Source organism: Thunnus maccoyii, chromosome 10, assembly GCF_910596095.1.
Source record: "Thunnus maccoyii chromosome 10, fThuMac1.1, whole genome shotgun sequence".
Lineage (NCBI taxonomy): Eukaryota > Metazoa > Chordata > Actinopteri > Scombriformes > Scombridae > Thunnus > Thunnus maccoyii.
In genome coordinates, this window is record NC_056542.1 from 13,750,855 (window position 1) to 13,772,907 (window position 22,053).

A 22,053-nucleotide genomic window follows, 5' to 3' on the forward strand; every position below is an offset into this window, starting at 1 on the left:
GAGATGTTGGGTTGGCAGGGTCATCAGCCTCTTTTTAATGCAAAAATTGAATCTCATGTTTTATCCTTGAAACATACTGCAGTGCAAACACTGTTGTGTAACATTAATTACTAAACTATGTGACCATGTACGAGGTGAGATACATTAGAATTATTGCTGAAATAACATTGGTCTGATATAATCATATAAACAACTTTACTAAATTAATTTCTTTATTTTTTATTTCTATCATTATTATAGTAACTAACTGATGACTGGCTGAGAGAGTATTTATTAAAACACCTCACCCACTGATCTATATTCACCTTCACTCAGCCCTTTTGCACATTGCGCTGCTGCACATATGAACATGGACCAAAATAGCAAGTGCGCATGAAGACACCCACACAGTCCATGTGCCTAAGACCTACCACGCTGCACTTGGCATTTATTGATCCAATTTCAACTGTGGGTGCAAAATATTAAACTCAAGGTGCAATGCATGCTTTTGCACATTCATAGAACCAGGCATGACCACTGAGGAGGAAAATTTATGGACATTTACTATAAAATAAAGCAAGACGTCATTGCTTAGGACAGATGATCTATCAATAAAGAAGCCATCGTCTGATTTCACCTATGGGTTTCACATATTTCTGTTACTGACATGTAACCTAGTCTATATAGCTAAGGGTATAGTAAGTGGACAGGTTAGGCTATAATATCACAATCATTCCAACATATTGCCAGTGCAGGCAATCTGGTTGCCATGGTAATGGCTTATGTCTGATTATTAACCACATCCACATTCATTGTTTGATAAAGAAGGTTAACCATTGAACAGGAAGTACCACTGGCTGGAGTGGGGCTTTAAACACAAGAAAACAGCTGGAGGGAGAACAGTTAACAATTCTTCCTGTTTACACTTCCTTAATCAATTTAAAAGTTGAACTGATACAACATCTATGTTTAAATAAAGCCTATTTATTTGTGAAATGCCATATTTACAGGAAGAATACTTTTCGATCAGTTCTGTTTTCCCGTGTTTAATGTAACACAGCAGAATTATGTTTCTATTAAACCCTCTAGACCAGAGACTGGAGAAGGTCCTTGACTGTCTGCTGAAAGTTTAAAGCAATTTAAAGCACACAGCAAGGATAAAAGCTGTCTTTCAATTTGATTCTGTCTTGAGAGTGTCACTGTACATCGGGAAACATCAGATTTTACTTAAAGCATTTACAGAATACTGATTGGACTTAAGACTACAGTAGACCTTTTTCAGGTATTTTTCTGTCGCTACTGTCTAAATTTAGCCAGTGTTTGGGAAAAGTCAAATCTCTACTGGATTTCCAGGACAGTGGCAGATGTAGTTGCTAGGATATCTGTGACGCAGGTGCAAAGCATCTATAGAAGAAGAACTGCCCATCAAAGCCAAAAAAAAACACATATCAATCATTTCAATTCTGTTGCCTACCAGAGAGGAATGATATTTCGCTGATGAGCAGCCAGCGGTCAGTGAAGAAGAATTTGCAGCGGAGGATCTGAGCCGGCCGGCCGCCCAGTGGGAGGGAGATGGTTCGAGAGGAAGGGTCCTTTAGATCCTCCAGGGGTACAGGTAGGCTGAGGGGAGGAGAGGACCAGGGCTGGAGGATGCCAGGCTTAAAAACACACTCTACCTTGTTGAAAACCCGGACACCTTGGGTGTGACGGTTGTTACTGTGCACCTAGAGGAAGAAGACAAGTGTGTGAGTGGAGACAAGGAGAAAGAAAAAGTGCAGATAAAGAGATGCAAGAAAATCCTTTAACTATCTACTCATCAGAATTAGGTCAGCCTTTGTGCAAACATCTGGACAACTCCGGGAAAATCCGAGCCTCACTCATTCATTATGCATGGAGAGGCAGGAAGAGATTCAATTAACACACAAAATGAATGACATATTTTCATCCTGTTCAAGCTTAATTGCTTTGGCACGACGTAGAGCGGAACAAGACTACAAATGAACAAAATGAGAACACAGGAGGTAAGAGAAGGGATGGAAGAAAAGAAAGTGTATGACAGAGGACTGATGGAGGAGAGCAGAGGATATATCTTCCCTGTTTTTACAAGCAAGGAAAGGCCAATGAGAGAGGAATCCATAAAGCCTGATCTAATATACCAGACATCGTTGTGGCTGGAATCAGGAAGAGGAGTCTGAAGACGGGAGAAAGAAGAGAGAGGGGTGTGGAGGAAAGATGAAGCAAGTGAGAGGTCGAAACTATAGATCTGAGAGACAGAAAATTCAGGAGGAGATGGTGAGAGTTTTTCTCCTCCGAGGGACAAGGGATGATGCAAAGGCTGTTCTGGCAGGTTAGCTAATAACCTCACACTTCTTCCAAGGCCAGTCACTCTAACCTAACCCACATGTTAATTCACACACACACACACACACACACACGCGCTGCCAAGAAGCAGGAAGAACAGCTGCACCAGATGCTGACTTGACATGTAACTGACTCTCTCTGGACGGGTACTGTATGTCGGTGGTAGTGGTGGCGGTCTAATAAGTCAGCAGAACGAAGGTAATTCACTACTCGTTTAGGGAATATGGCTATGATGACTTGCACAAAGCTTAATTTGGGAGAATAACACTGCATTCATTATGTTTTGCCTGTTTCATCATAAATCTAACCTCCATTATGAATTCCCTGTGATCTCTTTTTCCTTGCCACGTCTTCCACATGAACTGACTGAGAGTTTTAAATAAAATCCCAAAGGACAGAACTGGATCTTTACAAAGGCAGATCAGAGCGCGTCCCCTGTGAAAGAAGCAACCCCAGTGTGTTGAAGGGGCCTGTAGGAAATGCAGGTTATGACTGACAAAAGGTCAAAGAGCACATTTCCCTTTGGGAGAGTGATTAGGCACAAATGAACCCTGGCCTGCAGAGACAAGTCGAGCCAGATTTGGGTTCAGGTTCCCACTTTGTATTTATTTGACCTGTGTGTGTGACATATCCGCTTTGCCAGGTCAGTGTAACGGTGTATGTCAGCTGTGGTTAGTGTGGGAAAACCGCTGGGGAAAAGGCAGGAAAAACAGGATAAGTCTAGGAAAAACACTAGGAATACCGCTGGGAGGGATTTTAAAAAGGTAACTCTGAAACATTGAGGCGATAATGAATACGAGGAGGGCTACAGAAAAAAAAAGCCGAGAGAGAACATACAGAAATTTTGGCGCTCAGTCAAAACCAGCGCTCTAAAAGATTACAAGTCATTTTATAACTGACTGGGGATTCATGTTGTTCAATATGCAGTATAGGGTCAATCCCACCCAAACTGCCTTTCCAAACCACGTCCAAAAAGACAACATAGTTATAATTCAAACTGGGTTGCTTCATATCTTCCCTTATTGCTCCACAAACTAACCCCAAAAGCCACAAAGACGCACAAACAGACTGTGATGCAACTTGGTGGCACCCGAAGAGCCGAGCATGTCCCATGAAAAACAACATGACATTAAAACTAATTAAATGACTGCAGAGCTATTCCAGTCAAAATGCTGCTTCTCTGATGAGATGGCAGATTAACGGAGCTATTGCTGTGACAAAAAAAAAAAAAGGAGAAGAGGTAAACAAACTGCTAATGGAGTTTGTTTTAGAGGTCGCACACATCAACTGAGCTACAGTAATTTAAGGAGTTTCAGGAGATGCAAAAAGAAACAGTCAGCCTAATGTCCTGCTATAGTCACAATGACATGCTTGGCTTGCACTAATGATGTAATTAATGTACCAAATCAATATATTCATTAACAAATCAATCTTTGTCAGTATATTTTCTTCACATAACACATGGTAATGATCTCAAGATCTATAGAAGTTTAAGAAAAAAACTGTTTTACTTAATTAATATACAGATTTATGCATCGAGGTGCTCCAAAATCTAATCGCATCATCTGGTGGAACAAGTGATGTATAAAGAAAGTCAGCACTCTGTACTGTTTTTTAAGGTAAGTTTTTGGTGCTTTTTCCTTCACTAGATGGTTGGCTTTTGTAGATACAGATAGGAAATATGGGGAGAGAAGGGTAAAAAAAATGCAACTAAGGAATTCTGATATTGAATTGGGGATTATAAGGTCCAGTAAGCATCCTTACCACTAAGCTACATGCCTTGTGTAATGTTCTTAAGACATTGTGTTCAAAATATGTGTCACACAGACAAAGAGATTCCAGTGGGATAACAATGATTGGCTTATGGCCATACCACCCTGGGTGCGCCCAATCTCGTCTAAGCAGGGTTGGGCCTGGTTGGTACTTGGATGAGAGACTGCCTGGGAATACCAGGTGCTTTTTTTTCTGGGGCGGCTGTGGCTCAGGAGGTAGAGTGGGTTGTCCGCTATTCTGTAGATCAGCGGTTTGATCCCTGGCTCCTCCAGTCTGCATGTCGAAGTGTCCTTGGGCAAGATGCTAAACTCCAAATTGCTCCCGAAGGCTGTGCTATCGGTGTGTGAGCGTGTGTATGAATAATGAGAAACTCCTCTTGATGAGCAGCTTGGCACTTTGCATGGAAACCTCTGCCATCAGCGTATGAATGTGTGTGTGAATGGGTGAATGTGGCATGTAGTGTAAAAGCGCTTTGAGTGGTTGGAAGACTAGAAAGGTGCTATATAAATAAAGTCCATTTACCATCTGCATAAACGTCTTACATTCATTTACACACAAAACACTACAGCACAGGAAAGACACTGTGCTGCCATAATATCATATAAAGTGAATATAAATAAGACTTGACATTATGTGGATTCTGCATAATCTCTGGTTGCTGCACACTTTTTGAAATCAAATTTAATGCTTTTTAAGAACCTTTTAAGTTGTATCTCCGTATAACAACCAGATGTAAAATCACATAAGGTAATTAAATTAATGGCAAATGCAATGGACCGTGTCCCATTGTTATGCATTACATTAGATAAAAATCTTTGCATTTTAATTTATATTTTAATTACAATTCGCTCAGAATTGTTCATTTTGACAACACTGTAAAACAATGAAGTTGTTCTGGTTGTTCCGCACTCAAAGACTCGGCTATAGTTAATTCTCCAGATTAGACACACACAAGTTACGGTATATCTACCTTTCATCCATTTTAACAGTCCGTTAAACCTGTGAAATCTAGCTAAGCAGTCACCAAATCAAAAGTCCGCTGCTCTCTTTCATGTCACATGTTGGCCGTTGCGGCTCCACACTACAAACATTATTATCCAGATTCTAGCAACTATCAGAAATAACAGAGGGCGTTGAGTCTCCTCTGAACACCCATGGCCAACTGTCTTTAGCTGAGCATCATCTTTACTGGTTTGTGTACTTCTTTAATCCTGTTACCTTGGTGAGAGCAGGCTGCCTGTCGAGAAATGATCGAAACATTGCCAGAAAAAGAAAGTAAGAGCTGAACTGGTGCGAGTCACGACGGAACACCAAATTAGTGAATCCTGTGGGGAGATATTTCTCACGCAACTAGGCATCACCTCAAACTTTAAGACCTACCATAATAAAAAATAAGATTTTTAAGACATTTTATGACCTTAAATTCTGAAAACTTTTTTTTTTAAAGATACATTTTTAGGGCATTTTTTGCGTTTATTAAACAGTTGACAGTGGAAAAACAGACAGAACTATGACATGCAACAGGGATCCCCAGGCGGATTTGAACCCGGGATGTTGCGGTTATGTACTGTAACTATTCAAATACTATGGCACTCCTTTTAAGGGTATTTAGGGATTCGAGGGAAACATATGTGGTTTGTGGATGAACTGAGCTACACTGCCTCAGAGTCCACATTAAAGTGTATTTAAAGAGATGCTCTCCCTGAAGACACAGACTGGGGCTTTTAGCCTCTGTGGCAGCTCTGATTTACAGGCAACCTGATGGTATCTAAGATTCAAGAGGGATAACAGCGTCCTGCATGACCTCCTCACATTCATTTAATAACAAACGCACCCACAAACACAGACATATCTTTCACTGCCTACCTGCATGTTGTGGAAGCGACGTGGTTTCTCAAAGTGGAACTCGATGTCCACGCCGCTTTGCCCAAGAGCTTCTCGGCTCCAGCCCAGGTAGTCGTACCCTGGCCACACCCTCAGCTCCTTTGTTTCTATGAAGTCGTCTCCCCCCAGGACGCCATCACACAGCTGACCCAGGCCTCCAAACTGCACCCTGCACACACACACAGTACTGTCGGGGTTAACGTGGCTCTGTGCAGAAATAACGCTGCACGCTGCAGACTGCTGGTCACCTTCTATTTACAAATACATTCATGTGGCTGCACGGAAAGTGCATAAATAAGCATTCATACATAGATGCAGACAAAGGAGCTGGTATACATATTCACAAGTACACACACACAATAACCTCACAGCATCATCTTTCCCTCTTCACATACAAACACACCATAACAGAAACAAAGCGACAAAACAGGGTCACCAAAAGGGTCACTCTGCTCCCAACCCTCTCAGTCTCACACACACGCACACACATCTGCTACAAATACATCTGGATTACATCAAAAGTGTTAGCTCACTCACAAGCAAAACATTTCAGGCCCATTAACCACACAACCCATGCAAGTGTGGACCCCCCCGCCCCCACGCCAATTTCTAGTTCACCCCTCTTTAAGCTCCCTGCCAAATCACTACGGCCAGGAAACACGCCTCAAATCCCTGAGCAACTAAAAAAAATAATGTCATTCCCTTTCGATTAGGGAGACACCAGAATAAACTTTCAAGAAAGGAGTCTGCTAAGACCTCTCTTCAGTGCTAACAGATGTGATGAGCGCTGTGGAGAAGCGTTTGGTTGATCGAGTCACATTTCACTCCACAATGTTGACTGTAACATTTGGGCATTTTTAGCGTGATCGTATTTGCTAAAGCAGTGTTTCACAGACAAGGCAGCGTCTTTACATTTCCATGATAACTATAAGGGGAGCGGTTTATGATAAAGTATGGTAATTGGAGCGGCTGAACATCTTACCCTTGTTCTGTGCTCCCATCATAGGTGGAGTCGTTTAGGTAGATAGGCATGCCAGACAGGTGCATGACGTGACCCACTGGAGCTGTGTAAGCCTTCAGCCCATCTGAGAAACAGAGATAGAGAAGGATGAAGAAATATGCAAATCAATAGTCATATAAAAATAAAACATGCTTTTTGTTGTTTTCTATTGAACAGACAGACCGAGATGCACAAGCAGCATGGGAAGCATTCTTAATTTGTAAGGCTTTTCACTTTCATCATGGGTAGCTACACATTTACCAAGCCAACATTCAATAGTAATCACTGCCGCAGGGAAACAGCTACAGCTGGTTTTTAAGTAGTAAAACAAACGAAGAGGTCCATTGCTCAGGCCTGAGCAGCCGTTAGCCGGTGAAACTCAAGCCTCTCTGCTCTAATATACAGCTAATCAGCGTGCTCCCTGAGAACAGGGGTGACGTCAGCAACACTGACTACAGCCCGCCGCTTTGCTAATCATAATAAACAATGCTTCACATAAGATTTACAGTATGTCTGTGCGTGTGCGTGTGTGTAGCAGTACTGCTATGTTTGCACATAAATGAGTGTCTGTGTATGTGATTATGCACTCAGATGTACCTGTGTGAGACTGCATGAGGGTCAAGTGGGTCAAAACTGACTTTTGAATAATAAACAAAGGAAGGACCTTGTGTCGCCATACTGTGTGATCTGATACGGGATGAGACTCAATGTGCGTAAAACCCGACACTCTGTAGAATCTGTTTCGTCTCTGGCTTGTGGACGAACTGAGCTAAACTGTCACACAATCCACATCAGAGCAGTTTTTAAAAAGATGTGTTTCCCTGAAGACAGACCAGGAACTAGGGCTTTTAGCTTCAGTGACAGGTCTTATTTACAAGGAGCCCGATGAGGTCTGAGGGAGGTGAATGGGGGCAGTAGAGGAGGTAAGCCAGTCATAAATACTCGGTTAGTCAGTGTTGTGCTTCAGGAAACGTGGAAACCAACACCATTTATCATTGTGCTGACACCCCGCTGAGGCTGTAAATTTGATGCAATGCCTCAACTCAATGCACGGGATGTATGGCCAAAACACAAACTCGTAATCATTACCATCGAACAAATCCCCTCTTTCCCATCCGATATGGGAGGAAATTGAGGATGATAGTAAAATCCATCATCTTCTCCATATGAAATGTGTTCTGATTTATCAAGATCTGGCGAGCGTGCCTCAGAGTATACAGATCAAATGAATACCTAAGTAACCACAAAGGCAGGCACATTTTGCATCTCTGTAGTCTGTTCATGTCTCCTCAAACAAACACACACACACACAAACACACACTTACCGTTCCACAAACAACCGTAGAGTTCAACCCGAAGGCAAACACTCATAACCCTGTCAGCCAGGGGGTAGAATCGCACCATGCGGGCCACAATGGGAGGGCCCAGGTCCTTCAGTACAACATCATAGGTGTTTTCATTCCCTGACACCACCTTGGAGAGAGAGAGTACAAATATTCAATCGCACAGTACATCGCCTGTCTCCCTTGTTATCCGTATCAGGCTGAATGAATAATCGCCTGAGGGCTCTGACTTTTTATTCAGTGTGTGTTTTCAAATTCTATTAATCTCAGACGAGCTCAAATTAAATTACTGAACTTTAATACTCTGAAGTGTAAAAGTTGAAGATCAACAGATTTTAGAGTTTGAATCTCAGGCACATTTAACCCAAAGATTTACAGTGGCTTGCAATGTCTGAATATCTGATACGTGGCAATGTTGTATAACAATAACTGCATGAGAAACACACTGTATGATTCATTCCCTCAAACATTGTTTATTAGAGGTCTAAATACCCATGATATGATGTAATAGTCATACAAAACACAGTCCAGAACTGATCACTAAAGAAAGAAATTGGACACTACCACACACAATAGGATGTGCCTTGGTAAGGCACAAGGTAAGGCTTTTGTTGCATAATGAATGCTGCTTTTGCCTGAAAAGAAAAGCTGGAAGACAAAGTTTAACTGGGTCAACGCCAAACTGCCCCACTTCTCAATAAATATACCAAATGCAAATTAATAATACAGATGTCTGTCTTGAACACTGCATTTATACTCAACAGCCACCAGATATTGAGTCATTTTCAATCAATAATGGAGAGTCAACCCAAACTGTATTCATTCTCCCGACTCCATTATTATTATTATTATTATTATTATTATTATTATTATTATTATTATTATTATTATTATTATTATTATTATTATTATTATTATTATTGACAAAACAAAAATAACATCCTGTTTACCTCCTGGCTCCAGCGATCCTTCCAGGTGATCCATTTCACTCCATCTCGGGAGTAGCGTAACCGGTAACTGCGGGCAAACTCCTGGCCGTGCCCATCGGCATGACGACCCTGGGTACCAACCAGAGCCAGGAAGTGGAGTTTGTGCAGGTCCACCTGCAGGAGACAGGAAAACATACATGAATACAGATAAAGTAACGAGAATGAGAAAAATATCGTATATAAACAGCTGAAAGTGCTACATTTCTACATTTTGGGAAATATAATTTTGTTGTTGAGCGAGGAGATTGATATCACTGTCATCTGTTGATTAAATATGATGCTACAGCCAGGAGCCAGTTAGCTTAGCTTAGCATAAAGACAGGAAACAGGAGGAAATAGCTAGCTTGGCTCTGTCCAAAGGTCCTTCATATAACCTTCCATAAACCTCAAACTGTAATTTTTACTATTCTATCTCCAAATGAATCAAACAAACAAAAACATTTCAATTAGTGTGCTTTAGAGGTGTTGATAGGCGGATTTTGTTATCTTTGGACAGAGCCATGCTAGATGTTTCCCCCTGTTTCCAGTCTTCACGCTAAGCTAAATTAACCAGCTGCTGGCTCTAGCTTCATATTTCGTGTCTCCTCTAACTCTGCCAGAAAACAAATAAGGGTATTTCCCAAAATGTCTAACTATTCCTTAAAGTAATAAGGTTGTGCTTATTGCCCAACAATAACTCATAGCTGCTCTTAAATCACTCTAAAGCAAGGCGTTGAGTGAATTACAGCTGTTACAAAAACTTGTTGAGACAGTTATAATAGTAGTTGTTCAGTGAAGCTTTATACTTAATAATCGTTAAATAACCACTGACCATTATTTAATACAGTGGCTGTGCTGAGCACTAAATCTAAATGTGGCTGTGCCAAGTTGACGTGAGTATCAGACCTGAAGGTATTCTGATCCACTGGGGAAGACAGCTCCTGCAGGACACCACGCTCCATCCCCCTCTCCAGTACTCAACCTGAGAAAGAGAGAGACCTCTTTTGTTAGCGAAAAAAAATGAGAAAACCAACTAAAAAATTGGAAATAAAACATAACTGAGAAGTTCACAAAATCCCAGTCCCACATCAAAACATTCACACAGAGATACAAACACAACACATTCACAACGAGACTAACTACATCAAAACCCAGTGCTGGCAGCATGCAGAGGTACAATGAGAATTCAGTACAAACAGCCCGAAACCTCCTCTAGGCTACTATACATATTGGATTGCACAGCAGCCGAATATTCACATAAATAGGGCAATGTTGTCTGAAAGAGAGAAAAAACAGAGAGGCAGAGACCTGGCTACGGGTGAAGGCACAGTAGGCAACAGAGACAGAGACAGCACACAGATGGAAAATGCAGAGAACACATGAGGCTCATGAAGAGAGGAAAAGAGATAAAAGAAGCACAGTGAAAATGACAAGCTTTTCCACATTCTTCAAATCTCACAAGATCTGTTGTAGGACGTCAGGACCGATCTGTGCTCACAGTTTTACAGCTCCTTGGGCCTGCCATGACCACACACATGCACCGCTAAAAGATTTTCACTCAGTGTGACCTTACTTGATCGACTCTGAGAAGCTAGTCCATACTACCACCACATATTGGCCACACCAAAGACCACAACTTGGCTGAATGACTGTGACGATGGATCAACTCGGACGGGAAGCTTTGGAGCAGACGCCAGGCCACAACCGCACTCTGACCACTGTGGGGCCTCTCTCAAAATGAAAGCTGCTGCTCAGACCGCCAAAACAAATCACTATATCAACTCCGTCACACTGGCAGTGGTGCTAGCATTTTTAATCAATCCCGTTCTTTCCCCTCGGTGGGTGAGATCATGCAGCCGGAAAACACAAGATGATATCAACACATTAGTGCTCCACAAAAGTGTCCTGTGATAGAGGGAGGCAGAGAGGGAGAGAGAAGGATGAGGAGGGAGAAAGGAGGAATGTGGCCGGGCAGAGTTCAGTCCACCATGCACCAGCCAGCAGGATTAACATTACAGCACACTGTTCTGCCAAGTGCCTCATTCTTCTCCTATTTCTCTTTCTGTCTTTTGCTTCCTATCTAAATAGCAGCCAACTCTCCATTCGGTCCCTCGCTATCAATTCCCTTATTCCCTCCATCATTTCCCCACTCTGTCAGACCAATATGCTGATATTTCACTGCCCCTGAGTAATAGCAGCAACAGCAGCCATGAAAAAAAAACAACCATCTCTGCATCCCTCGGTCCCTCCCTCTATCCAACACCCTCCCTCAAACCTTGTTTTCAAATTAATTTCTCTCCTGCTTTCAACACACCATCGCAGTGATTCACCACTCACTTGTTTTCTTCTTTTTTTTTTTTTTTTTTACGTCCGCTGCTCTCTCTCTCTGTTTTCTCTCTTTCTTTCTCAGTGTGTCCCTGATGTCTCTTAAAAAGAACTGGAGCTAATAATCATTTCCACATGGTTACGACACTCAGCCAAGAGACCCAGCCCAACAGAGGAGTGGAGACGAATGAACACACACTGTACAGTATATGACACACACATACAGTAATCCTGCGAATGCTCATCCACATGGCTGTAGCGTGTTGCGGGACTAACTTGTTCTCATGGATCTGACCTCGATGCCAGACAGACAAGGTGGTAATATAATTACCAAGTGGGTTTTACAAAGACACACACTATCATCTTCTATCATAATCTAATAGACTGCAGACAAATTACTTTAGCATGGTGCCAACAGACTCAAAAAAAGGCATGCAGACAAACACATCAGTCCTCTGTGACATGTGCACCTTCCTGTACACAAAAAGTACTAGAATATCTCACTGCAGTAGAAGTACTGTTACTTTTCATAGATATTATTCGGAGAGAAGGTGGATTTCTGCATTCACTTCACTTTAATATCCTCAAGACTCAAATCTGTGGAATCTGGTGCACTGAAAACAAATATGAGGTACAACAATAGCTCTTTAAAGAGTAAAATATGTTTGAATATAAACCAATCCCTGTCCAATTGAGATCTTTCCTTTGGAAGAATTTAAAGGGCCACATCTATCGTTTTGCATGTTTTAGTCCACTTACTAAACTCACATTGCATCACTTTGCAAACCACAGAGCTTTAGAAATGTATGAGTGCTTTTTCAACTGTTCCAGGTATCCTCTGGTGTCCACTTATTTCAGTATGGTATGAAAATAAATGAGCGCACTCTTGAAACTTATTTGAATTGTGTAATCCATCACAGCGAACATCAAGTCTGTATTCATTTTTGTCACTGTTAAACTTGTCGTTGCACGCTAACGCAATGACAATTTAATTGCAGGCTGATTTGGAAAGTCTACATTAGCCCACAACAACAAAGCAATGGCTGCCAGGATTCATAGGGAAAATAATTCCTGAAATGTGAAACACAGCAAGCTTCCAAAAATGGTCTTAATTGTAACCAAAATACAGGCTCTGTGATTCTTAACTTTACAATGTAATTAAGTCTGATACTTTAACAAAAACCTACTCAAAGAGCGACTTGTCACCAGTTGAAAACCTTTGTGTTTTATGTTGACCTCCTTCAACCTTGCTGCAGTGATGTAGCAGTGTACCCCAGGGTGTGTCAGTACAATGTGACATCACTGCTAGGTGTGGTTACAGGAGCAACAGAGCACATTTCTGACCACACACACACACACACACACACACACACATATATATATATATATATATATATATATATATATATATATATATATATATATATATATGTATGATGCAAGGTGTGATCAGTGGGCAGTGAAACATAAAAATCTTAACCCTTACTTATAGTTCTTTAGCGTAAAATTGTATAACTTCTCCTGAAGTGACCCAGAATATACAAAAATGGAAACATTTCAACTTTTTTGTTTTTGTGCAGCTGATACACATTTTTAAATTTTACATAAAGGGTGTTCCTGGTTAAATTTGACCCTTATTTATTCAAATTTTCAAAAATCACCATTCAAAAGTGTTGTTGCATTCTGCACATACAAATAAAATTAACTGAAATCATGATGGCTATTATGTTCTCCTGTTTTAGGTAACATAGTGCTAATTAATTAATGACCGATGAGGTAGGCATTAGATGTTTGGTGTAGAGACTAATTATGAAGGGATACTGTGAAAGGTCAGAATATGAATAGTATGTAAAGGGTTAAAGTAGAACTAGAATTACAGTTTATAGACTGTAACCAACAAAGTATGAAAAGCTACTTGCTTACAGTACTGAACAATGCGTAATCTGTTATTTTACTTCACTGCACACACTCTCTCACACACACTCATCTCCTACCTTCCGTGTTTGGCTTCAGTGGAGTCTGACCAGGCGCTGGAGGCAGTGATGTCAGAGTCTGGGATGGTGCCATCCTCCATCCCCAGGGCATAACGACACTGAGCTGTAAGGGAAGGATGAGAGAGAGAGAGAGATAAGTAAAGAGAGAGAGAGAGGGAGACAAAGACCGGATAGAGACATGAGCAACATTCTCATCCGTATGAAGTCCAAGGGAAACTTTATTTTTTCCAATAGGGAGTCAGCAGTCACCATTGGTCACGGAGCATAATTTTGTTATGTCATATCTGGGAAAACTTCCGGACTTCATGCTTCATAACACTCACAGACACTGAGAGAAGGGAGAGAAAATACCAAACTCTCCAATAAATTGTTCCTGTCCTCTCTTATTTGTTACATAATCTCTCATTTTACATGAAATAATGATTTCATGTCAAACGTAATCCGAGTGTTTTGCATCACTAATATCTGAAACTCTCCTTTGTCCTATAACTATATCAAATATAGTCTCTATAATATCTGCATCTTAAAATACAAGCACATACTTTATAAAGCAGCCACTTGTAAGATGTAGCAACCTGTCACCTTTCCTTTTTCCTTTTGTCTTTCTAACTAGCTCTCCATACCACATAAAGGACTCAGCACAGCCCCTGTTCCGGTTACCACTGCTTGGGGATTTGCAGGAAGGGAACAAAAGAGAGACAGAAACGAAGGGCGAATGAAAGAACACAGACAGGTCTCGGATATCTGCGCTGACTCCGCTCCAGCGACAGGCATTATCAAGTGATCCAGATAGCATGGTCCCAGGCAGGGATTACCCAATGACCCAGCTATCCGCTCTGAAGTCAGTCCTCAGGACTGGGTGGAGGGGGGGTGAGAGGCAGAGGGAGGGTTTGGGTAGTGATAAAGTGGAAAGGGGTACTGACAGTGATATGGAAGGGAGGCTGAGGGTGACAGAAAGAGGAGGGGTGGGGGCATCTAACTCACTTTCTGTCATTGAGTCAGCGGACTGGAATGTTGGGCTGGATGACAAACCCTAAAAACCCCAACGGGTGCAGCATACAGACACATACACACACAGTTCATCCACGCCCTGCGGACAGGTGCCCATTTCATTACATCATCATTACACCACCAGTCAACACCCCCGTCATCTGCAATCTTATCACCTCTCCTCTGTCTCCATCCCTCCTGATGTCCTCTGCATTCACCTTCTCTTTTTGTCATTTTTCATATAACTTCAGCCCACACACTAAACCTTTCTTCTTGCACCGCCAAGCTTGATTCTGTTAATTTTACAAGGCAAACTGTGTGGGTTTGTGTGTGCCTGCTGTACTATCTACTGACCTTTCCACCAATATAGCTTCCCATCCTAGTCTCATTTAATGTGGAAATGATAAGAAAAAAAAATCCACCACAATTTAGGTTTACAAGTATTTTCATTATTGAATAATCTGATTATTTTTTCAATTAATCACGTTAATCGTTTGGTCTAAAAAATGTCGAAACACATGAAAAATCACAGTTTCCCACACTCACAGTTTCTTCAAACCCAACATGATATTTTCAACAGTCCAAAACCCAATGATATTCTGTTTACACATTAGATCTTAAGACATAAGATAAAGAATAGCAGAAAATCCTCATAACTGGGAAGCTAGAACATCTTGGACATTTTTTTTTATTTAAACAATTGATCAAATATCAAAATCGTTTGTGTCAAACAACTAATTAATTAACTGAAAAATCGTTTCAGCTCATTTAAGTCATGTGTAAAGCAGAAATCCCGAACATTAACTGGTTCCAGTTTCTCAAATGTGAGGATTTGTTCCTTCTTCTCTGTTTTATATCATCACAAATTCAATATATTTGGGTTTCGGATCATTGATCAGACAAAACAAGCCATTTACAGACGTCACATTGGAGTGCAAATGTAAATATGTAATGGATTTCTATAGACTAAGTGATGAATCAAAATAACAATTGACAGATAATGAAAATAATCGATACTTTCAGCTCTAGACTCATTCACTGTCTAGCTGCTGCAGTCATAAGGTTGACTGTGCTGCAAACAGTCTCCTCTTGTTACACCTGGTTGGCTCACATTCAATAACCCCACATGCGCTCCCTTCCCCGACATTTTGACTGACACTTTCATGAGCTGCCTGTGCATTAGCGGTCCTGGCAAGCCAGGGGGAGACCGCCCCACCGTCTCACTCTCCTATTACACATGACTGGCTGGCAGACAGGAGAGGACACAGGATAGCCTGTTGATAGCGGATGGAGAATGAGCCTTACTGATCTAAGAATGTGAGGAGAATGTTGGCGCAGTGGGCTCGTGGAGAGGAGAGGAAGAGGGGCAAGAGCAATCATGTCTGATTTCGCAGGAATAATAAAAGAAAACAACCTTGAAATGTGCCAAGCTGTTTCAGATACCGCAGTTATTTGAGGAAAAAAAACACTCAAGAGAGAAAAAAACCCACAAAAATTATTGAATTTAGATGTTCTCTTTGTCTTGTGTGTGTGTGTGTGTGTGACATCCTACCTGGATTAAAGTGCCACTCATGGTCCTCTGAAGACGACACCAGCGCCACCAGGACTGTGACCACAGTGATAGGCAACAGCTGCAGAGTTGGCAGGGCCATGACAGCAGCAACACACCTGGTTACCTGTCCGGAGACACACTGACGACCACAGGCATACCTGTCACAGAGAGAAGAAAAGAGATAACAGTAAATTTATGTCTACTTCAGGATTCCTGTCTGTTGCTTGTTGAAACTGCACCAACCACCATCAAAGCACCATTGATTTTATTCCCACATACACATTACACATTCACACATACAGCTCTTGCCTGGGCCTGCCGAGCTCACACCAGCTTCTCCATCGATAACTCAACTCTCACAATAAAATCCTCTTAGTCCAAAGCGCGCAGCATGTCTCACAGTCATTTATTTCTCAACATTTTGCGTGCAAGCTCAGCAATAGGCCAAACCCCAGAGGGCCGAGCACAGAGCCATATAACAAAGGCCACTTTCACACTCTAATTTGTTTTTCTCTCTGGCAGCAGAATGCGGTGATACAATAATACTTTGCCGCCTTTAGAAAGGGTACAAACAGCATGGTAATTGAAGATGGTATAATTAGCCTGGCCCTATTTACTCCCAGTGAATTGTATTCCTTCTGTATTTGAGATGCCAATCATTTCTCCAAATTACTGATTTCAAACCTATTTTCCCCTTTATAGGACGGAGCACAATTGGATCACCCAGTTAGAGATGCTTGTTTGGAATAAATAACAAACAGATGAAGCTTCAAGATTGGAGAAATGAAAACCAATAAGCAAGATATAACGGAAAGACAGATGTCAAAGTATTTTTAGATGATGTGGATACAAATGTGGTCTGTGCTTGGTTAGGGGCGAAGTAACCTCATCATCGCATGTGTTATTCAGAGATTTTATAGATCCTATCAAAACACCTATAATCATTTTTAACAATGACATACTGTAGTGCTCAATGATTTATTCATTAAAAAGTTTTTGCTTTTTGTCAAACAACACCAACATCATTTTACCGATGTTATGTGCACCACAGAGGAAAAAAAATCAGCATATTTCAAAGCTCTCTTCCTTGTGCATATTTTACTTTTGAACGTGTTCGAGGAAGACGTCCAGTGGTGAAGCAAGAGGCAGGAAAGAAAACTTGAGATAAGTGGAAGTCTGAAGTGGGAGTGACAGCTGGGAGAGACAGAGAGGCCAGCCTGTCTTCCCTGTGGACCCTCTGTGTTTCGACTTCATCTTTGACTAGACTGGGACAGGCCGACAGCTGACACACAGCTGTAGTGACAGAAGATCGGATGGAGGAGGGGGGGGGTGGAGAACAGTGGAGTAGAGTTAGCTCAGACGCAGAAAACCAATCGGGCGTAGATGGTGGAACAACAGCAGCGATGACATGGGTACATGTGTGTGTGTTTGGGAGGAGGGAGGTGGTATAGAGAGGGTGACTTATGGCCTCACGGAGTGTGCATGCATGGGTGCGTGGGGCGCGTATGTGGGCATAGAGGAGATCTTAGGGATAGCCAGCCAGTGCAGCTGTCCTGAATGGGAGACACAACGCAACCGATACATGGTGCATGTGTTCCAACTGGGGAGAGCAAGAGAAGGGAAAAGGAGAGACGGACATATTTTCTTTGTGTGGAAAAAAAAACACCCAAGTCATCCAAATGAGTAAGGGTGTGGGTATGCCAGATGACCAAAAACCAAAAACCAGAGCTAAGAATCTGATGATCAGGTGTGTCGGTGCACAAATCCGAGGCAATCACCATAACAACCACCACAATGTCAACAAACATCATCATCGAAAGCACCTTATCACTGTTTTGTCAAACAGGGGGGAAACACAGAAACCAACCTTTATCCAACACATCACAGAGAAAAGAAGATTGTATAAACAAGAGCGGAAAAACAGCCAGGCAAATGTTTCAGGAACAAAAGTGGCCGCAGCCATACGAGAACATTGTTGTTGGAAAAGTCAAGTGGTGTAGAACAGCTGTGGTTAGTGCTCAGAGAGAAGGGAGAAGGGCCCGCTGTGTTCTGGAGGAGGCAGCACAGTATGCAGCCCAATCTACACTTACATTTTGTCTCAGCTAATCTATGAGCAGGACTAATGAATACTTATGAGCAGCTGCTGTTCCTGTCCCACACAGCGAAACACAACTGACATGAGAGAGCCAGAACCGCGAGGAGAGAAAGACAGGAGATCTTTTTTACTTAGCAGCCATTGCATCATAAAGATTGTTTGCCAAAGTTTCTATAATTAGATTACTTCAGTGAAAACTGGCAGGACAGCCTTGGCACTGGCTAGCGTCTTTTCTAGAGTGCCCCTGATGTTGGAACCAAATGTTAGCATTCGTTATTCTTTCCAGTTCTATAAAGGCCACCAGTCCAAACGTCAGTAGTGACCTAAGGATTAATTAGATGGTTTTACATGTTTTGGCCCATTGACTAAAAACTATGGATTACTTACATGACTGAAGCGCATCATAACTTATAGGCTTTCTTCCAGACAGCCTTTAGTTTCTCTCTGTGTCAGTGTATTGAAATCTGAAACCTAAGAGAAGTAATCAATCACTGTCAATGTTTAGTCCACTTTTTTCTGTCACAGTTAACGTTATCAACATCTGAGACCCAAGAGAACGGCTGAGCAACAAACTTTTAAAAGCAAAGAAACTACAAACTTCACAATATGCTTTTCACGATTACAGTGTTTGCTCATTATTTCAATTTCTGGGCTTGATTTTGCAACAACAAATCATTTGAATGCCACAGTTCTCTGTAGACAACTCTCAAATGTTAGATGAAAGTTGGAGGAGCGTTTTAAATCCTTCGCCATGGTAGCAGCAATGATGTTTAGCAGGTTTTTTACTAAAAAGCAAACGTGTCAACCTCATGGTGGTGCTTGAGTTAAAGTCAGGGGGATCATCAAAGTCAGTAGGCTTTATCCTCTACGGACTGTGAATGTTTGCACAGAATGTCATGCCAATTTATCAAAAAGTTGTTGAGATATTTCAGTCTGGGCCAAAGTGATGGACCAACATTGCCATCCCTAAAGGTCACTGCTCTCATTAGCTTCTTATCTAACTTATAACCTATAGCTGACAAGAAATACTGGCACCTAATGTGAGATAAGCATGCTTTAAATTTCTTCTGTGCTGGCAGCCTATAAACTGAAAATAACATTAAACGGAGGGAATGTGTCTAAAAATGTACTGTTTGCTTTAAAATAAGCTCAGCAATAATGTTGTACTGTATATGATTTGCTACACACAAAACCTTCTCAACGTGTGAAGTCTCCACTAACGGCCAGATAGAGTAACATATTGCCTCAGTTAGAAATGACTAATGGCCGCTGGGGAAACAGAGAGTAGTGAGCTCTTTGTTTTGGATTTCCGTCAGCATGAGGAAACTGGTGAAGTCGTACGCACCACTACCCTGTGAGTCCTGGAGAGAAGGAAGCACGAATTAATCTTCGATCTTCGCAACACTTTGAAGGGTGAGATGGTACCAGCCACGGAAACAAGGTCATTTGATGGCTTTCCTGAAAACAGGCTTGCTTCTGTGTGACTCAGTGGAGTGCTGATTCCTGAGGGGAGGGAGGCATTATTTTCTCATTTTTACAGAACATTTGCTCCAAGGACAGTTTTCAAGTTGTTTGGCTGCACAAATCTGTACCACAGGGTTCCCTTTTTTCATCTTAAAAGAATTTTCTTTAGCTTACGGTGGCAAAATATTAAAATATCACTCATGAAATGAAATATTTCCTTTACTCTGAGTGAGAAAACAACAGAGCTACTCCCCCGTACAGCCAGTGAAGATGGAAACTAAGCAGGCTGGTCTTAATACTGACTATATACAAGCAGTACACATGTAATGACTACCTACTGCAGCTAAAGATGATGCATGATATGTCCGGAAGCTATGAGTACAGTTGGTGTTATGCCCTACTATTGGTCATAGTGCTGGTCAGTCATTGGTCATCAAATTTTACAGCTGTGCATCATAGTTTTCATCTATACAAGGAAGTGTCAGTCATGACTGTGGAATCTGCTTTTATTGAGTTTCACCAGAGGCTGAGGAAGCAGGAGGGAAGAATAGTGATGAGTCACTTAAACAAGGTAATGAGAGTCGAAGGAGAAGACAGCGACAGTGGTCGAGTCAGAAAAACAAATTAAACTGCAGCTTTCCTTAGAGCCACAGCAAGGCAAAACAAGAAAAGGAGAAAGTGTAGCATTTGACTGAAGGAAGTGGTGAATCATAACGAAACACTGAGGAAAGGGGATTGTAAAAGAAGTGTTTGGAGCTGCTGAAAAGCAAATGACTCATTAAGACAGCTCAGTTTTCACACAAAGAATACCCAATTCAAAACATACCTATCTGGTGGCAGTGACACAGCAGGGTAGTATTAAAAAGCTCAGAGCAAAACTAATTCACAAGCTAACACTGGCGACAGTTTAGCATGAGCCGAGTCTTGAGGGTAGTGAAAAAATTGGGGTAAAAAATGAAAGCAATAAAGTTGTGTTCATTAACATGTGGTTACACAAAGCTGAAATCAATCATAACCAAAGGGTGAAACTTGCATCTTTTCCCTGCCTACTTAATACTTGGAAGCAGGTCCACTTGGCCCCCTTACTCAGTACCAGTTGCAGCGTTACTCAGCAGGCAGAGACAAATGGTGACTGATTACCACAGGTTGGTCTGGCAAATGAAGAATGCCTTCATCAACAGCCGCTGCACAAACCTATTTGTAAGTGCAGAAACAAAACATAAGGCCAAGCTTGTGGCAAGAAACCTATTTTCTTTTAGTTTTCTTTCTGTTTCTTGTTGGGGTGGCCATGAAACATTACTAATCACTTGTTTTTATGTTAGAAACTTTATTTGTGGAGGCAGCACATAATTCAGCCAAAAACACACACACTAGTTTAAAACCCATCTAAAATGAATGCAGAGTTTAATCAATTAGTAGATGAATCGATACTTTGATTGTCACTAAATTAGTTGCCAAGTATTTTGATAAATGATCAGTTGTTTAAGCAATTTTTCAAGCTAAATGCTAAACATTACCCAGTTTTTGCTTCTCAGTTGAGAGCGTTTGCTACTTTCCTTTTACTTATGTGATAGTAAAGTGAATATGTTTGGATTCTGGGCTGGTGGTCAGAAGAAATACCTTATTAAAGACATCATCTTGAGCTTTAGGAGACCAACTATTTTCTAACAATCTATAGACCAAACAATTAAATCGACAAGAAAGTACTCTTCAGACTAATTGATAATTAAAAGTTAAATGGATACATATTACTCTCAATCACAATATAACACCACAGTGTCTTTAAAAACAGGGCAACACTATAATATAGGATCTGTCTTGTAAATAATCTGACTTTTTAAAAGGTTATTAAGAATTGGGTGGGTGATTGGTGACCTGTTCCTGACACCATAGAAGAAAAGGTTGTATTAGTCATATAGTGTGTGTGTGTGTGTGTGTGTGTGTGTGTGTGTGTGTGTGTGTGCGCGCGCGCGCGTGTGTGTGTGTATGCTGTAAACACTGTTTTCACTGGTTCCTAGTCTGTCTTGACTATAAACAAAGTCAGTACAAATGACACAAAACAATGAATATGATGTGAGACTTGGTCTTACTTTGACAAACTAGGTCTATTTTTCTTTTCAATTTTCTGCAGAATACAGTTTATCCATAACTCTGAAACTCTCTGAGTGCAATGTTACTGTAAAATTGCTCTTATATTCCTGTCCTGACAAGTGTTCAACCTCTGAGCCAATTAAAAGCTCGTGAAATGTTTAGAAAAAAGGGAAGTTTGCAGGTTTGTCTCATGTCAATCATCACACAAAGCCTTCACCATGTGGACCTGAAATA

At 41.3% G+C, this 22,053-nt stretch overlaps 1 protein-coding gene across 4 annotated transcripts in view; it reads right to left on the minus strand.

Moving 5' to 3' along the window:
- Positions 1-22,053, minus strand: part of ddr1 (discoidin domain receptor tyrosine kinase 1) — a 40,662-nt gene that overhangs the window by 12,576 nt on the left and 6,033 nt on the right. For all 4 annotated transcript variants that reach the window (XM_042422901.1, XM_042422902.1, XM_042422899.1 and 1 more), the window contains exons 2-9: positions 16,170-16,327; positions 13,628-13,730; positions 10,215-10,290; positions 9,291-9,443; positions 8,323-8,470; positions 6,980-7,082; positions 5,980-6,166; positions 1,454-1,703 (exon numbers count right to left, since the gene is read on the minus strand). In XM_042422901.1, coding sequence (XP_042278835.1) covers positions 1,454-1,703; positions 5,980-6,166; positions 6,980-7,082; positions 8,323-8,470; positions 9,291-9,443; positions 10,215-10,290; positions 13,628-13,730; positions 16,170-16,269 — 1,120 coding nt within the window. In that variant the 5' untranslated portion in view covers positions 16,270-16,327. The remainder of the gene's footprint in view (positions 1-1,453; positions 1,704-5,979; positions 6,167-6,979; positions 7,083-8,322; positions 8,471-9,290; positions 9,444-10,214; positions 10,291-13,627; positions 13,731-16,169; positions 16,328-22,053) is intronic.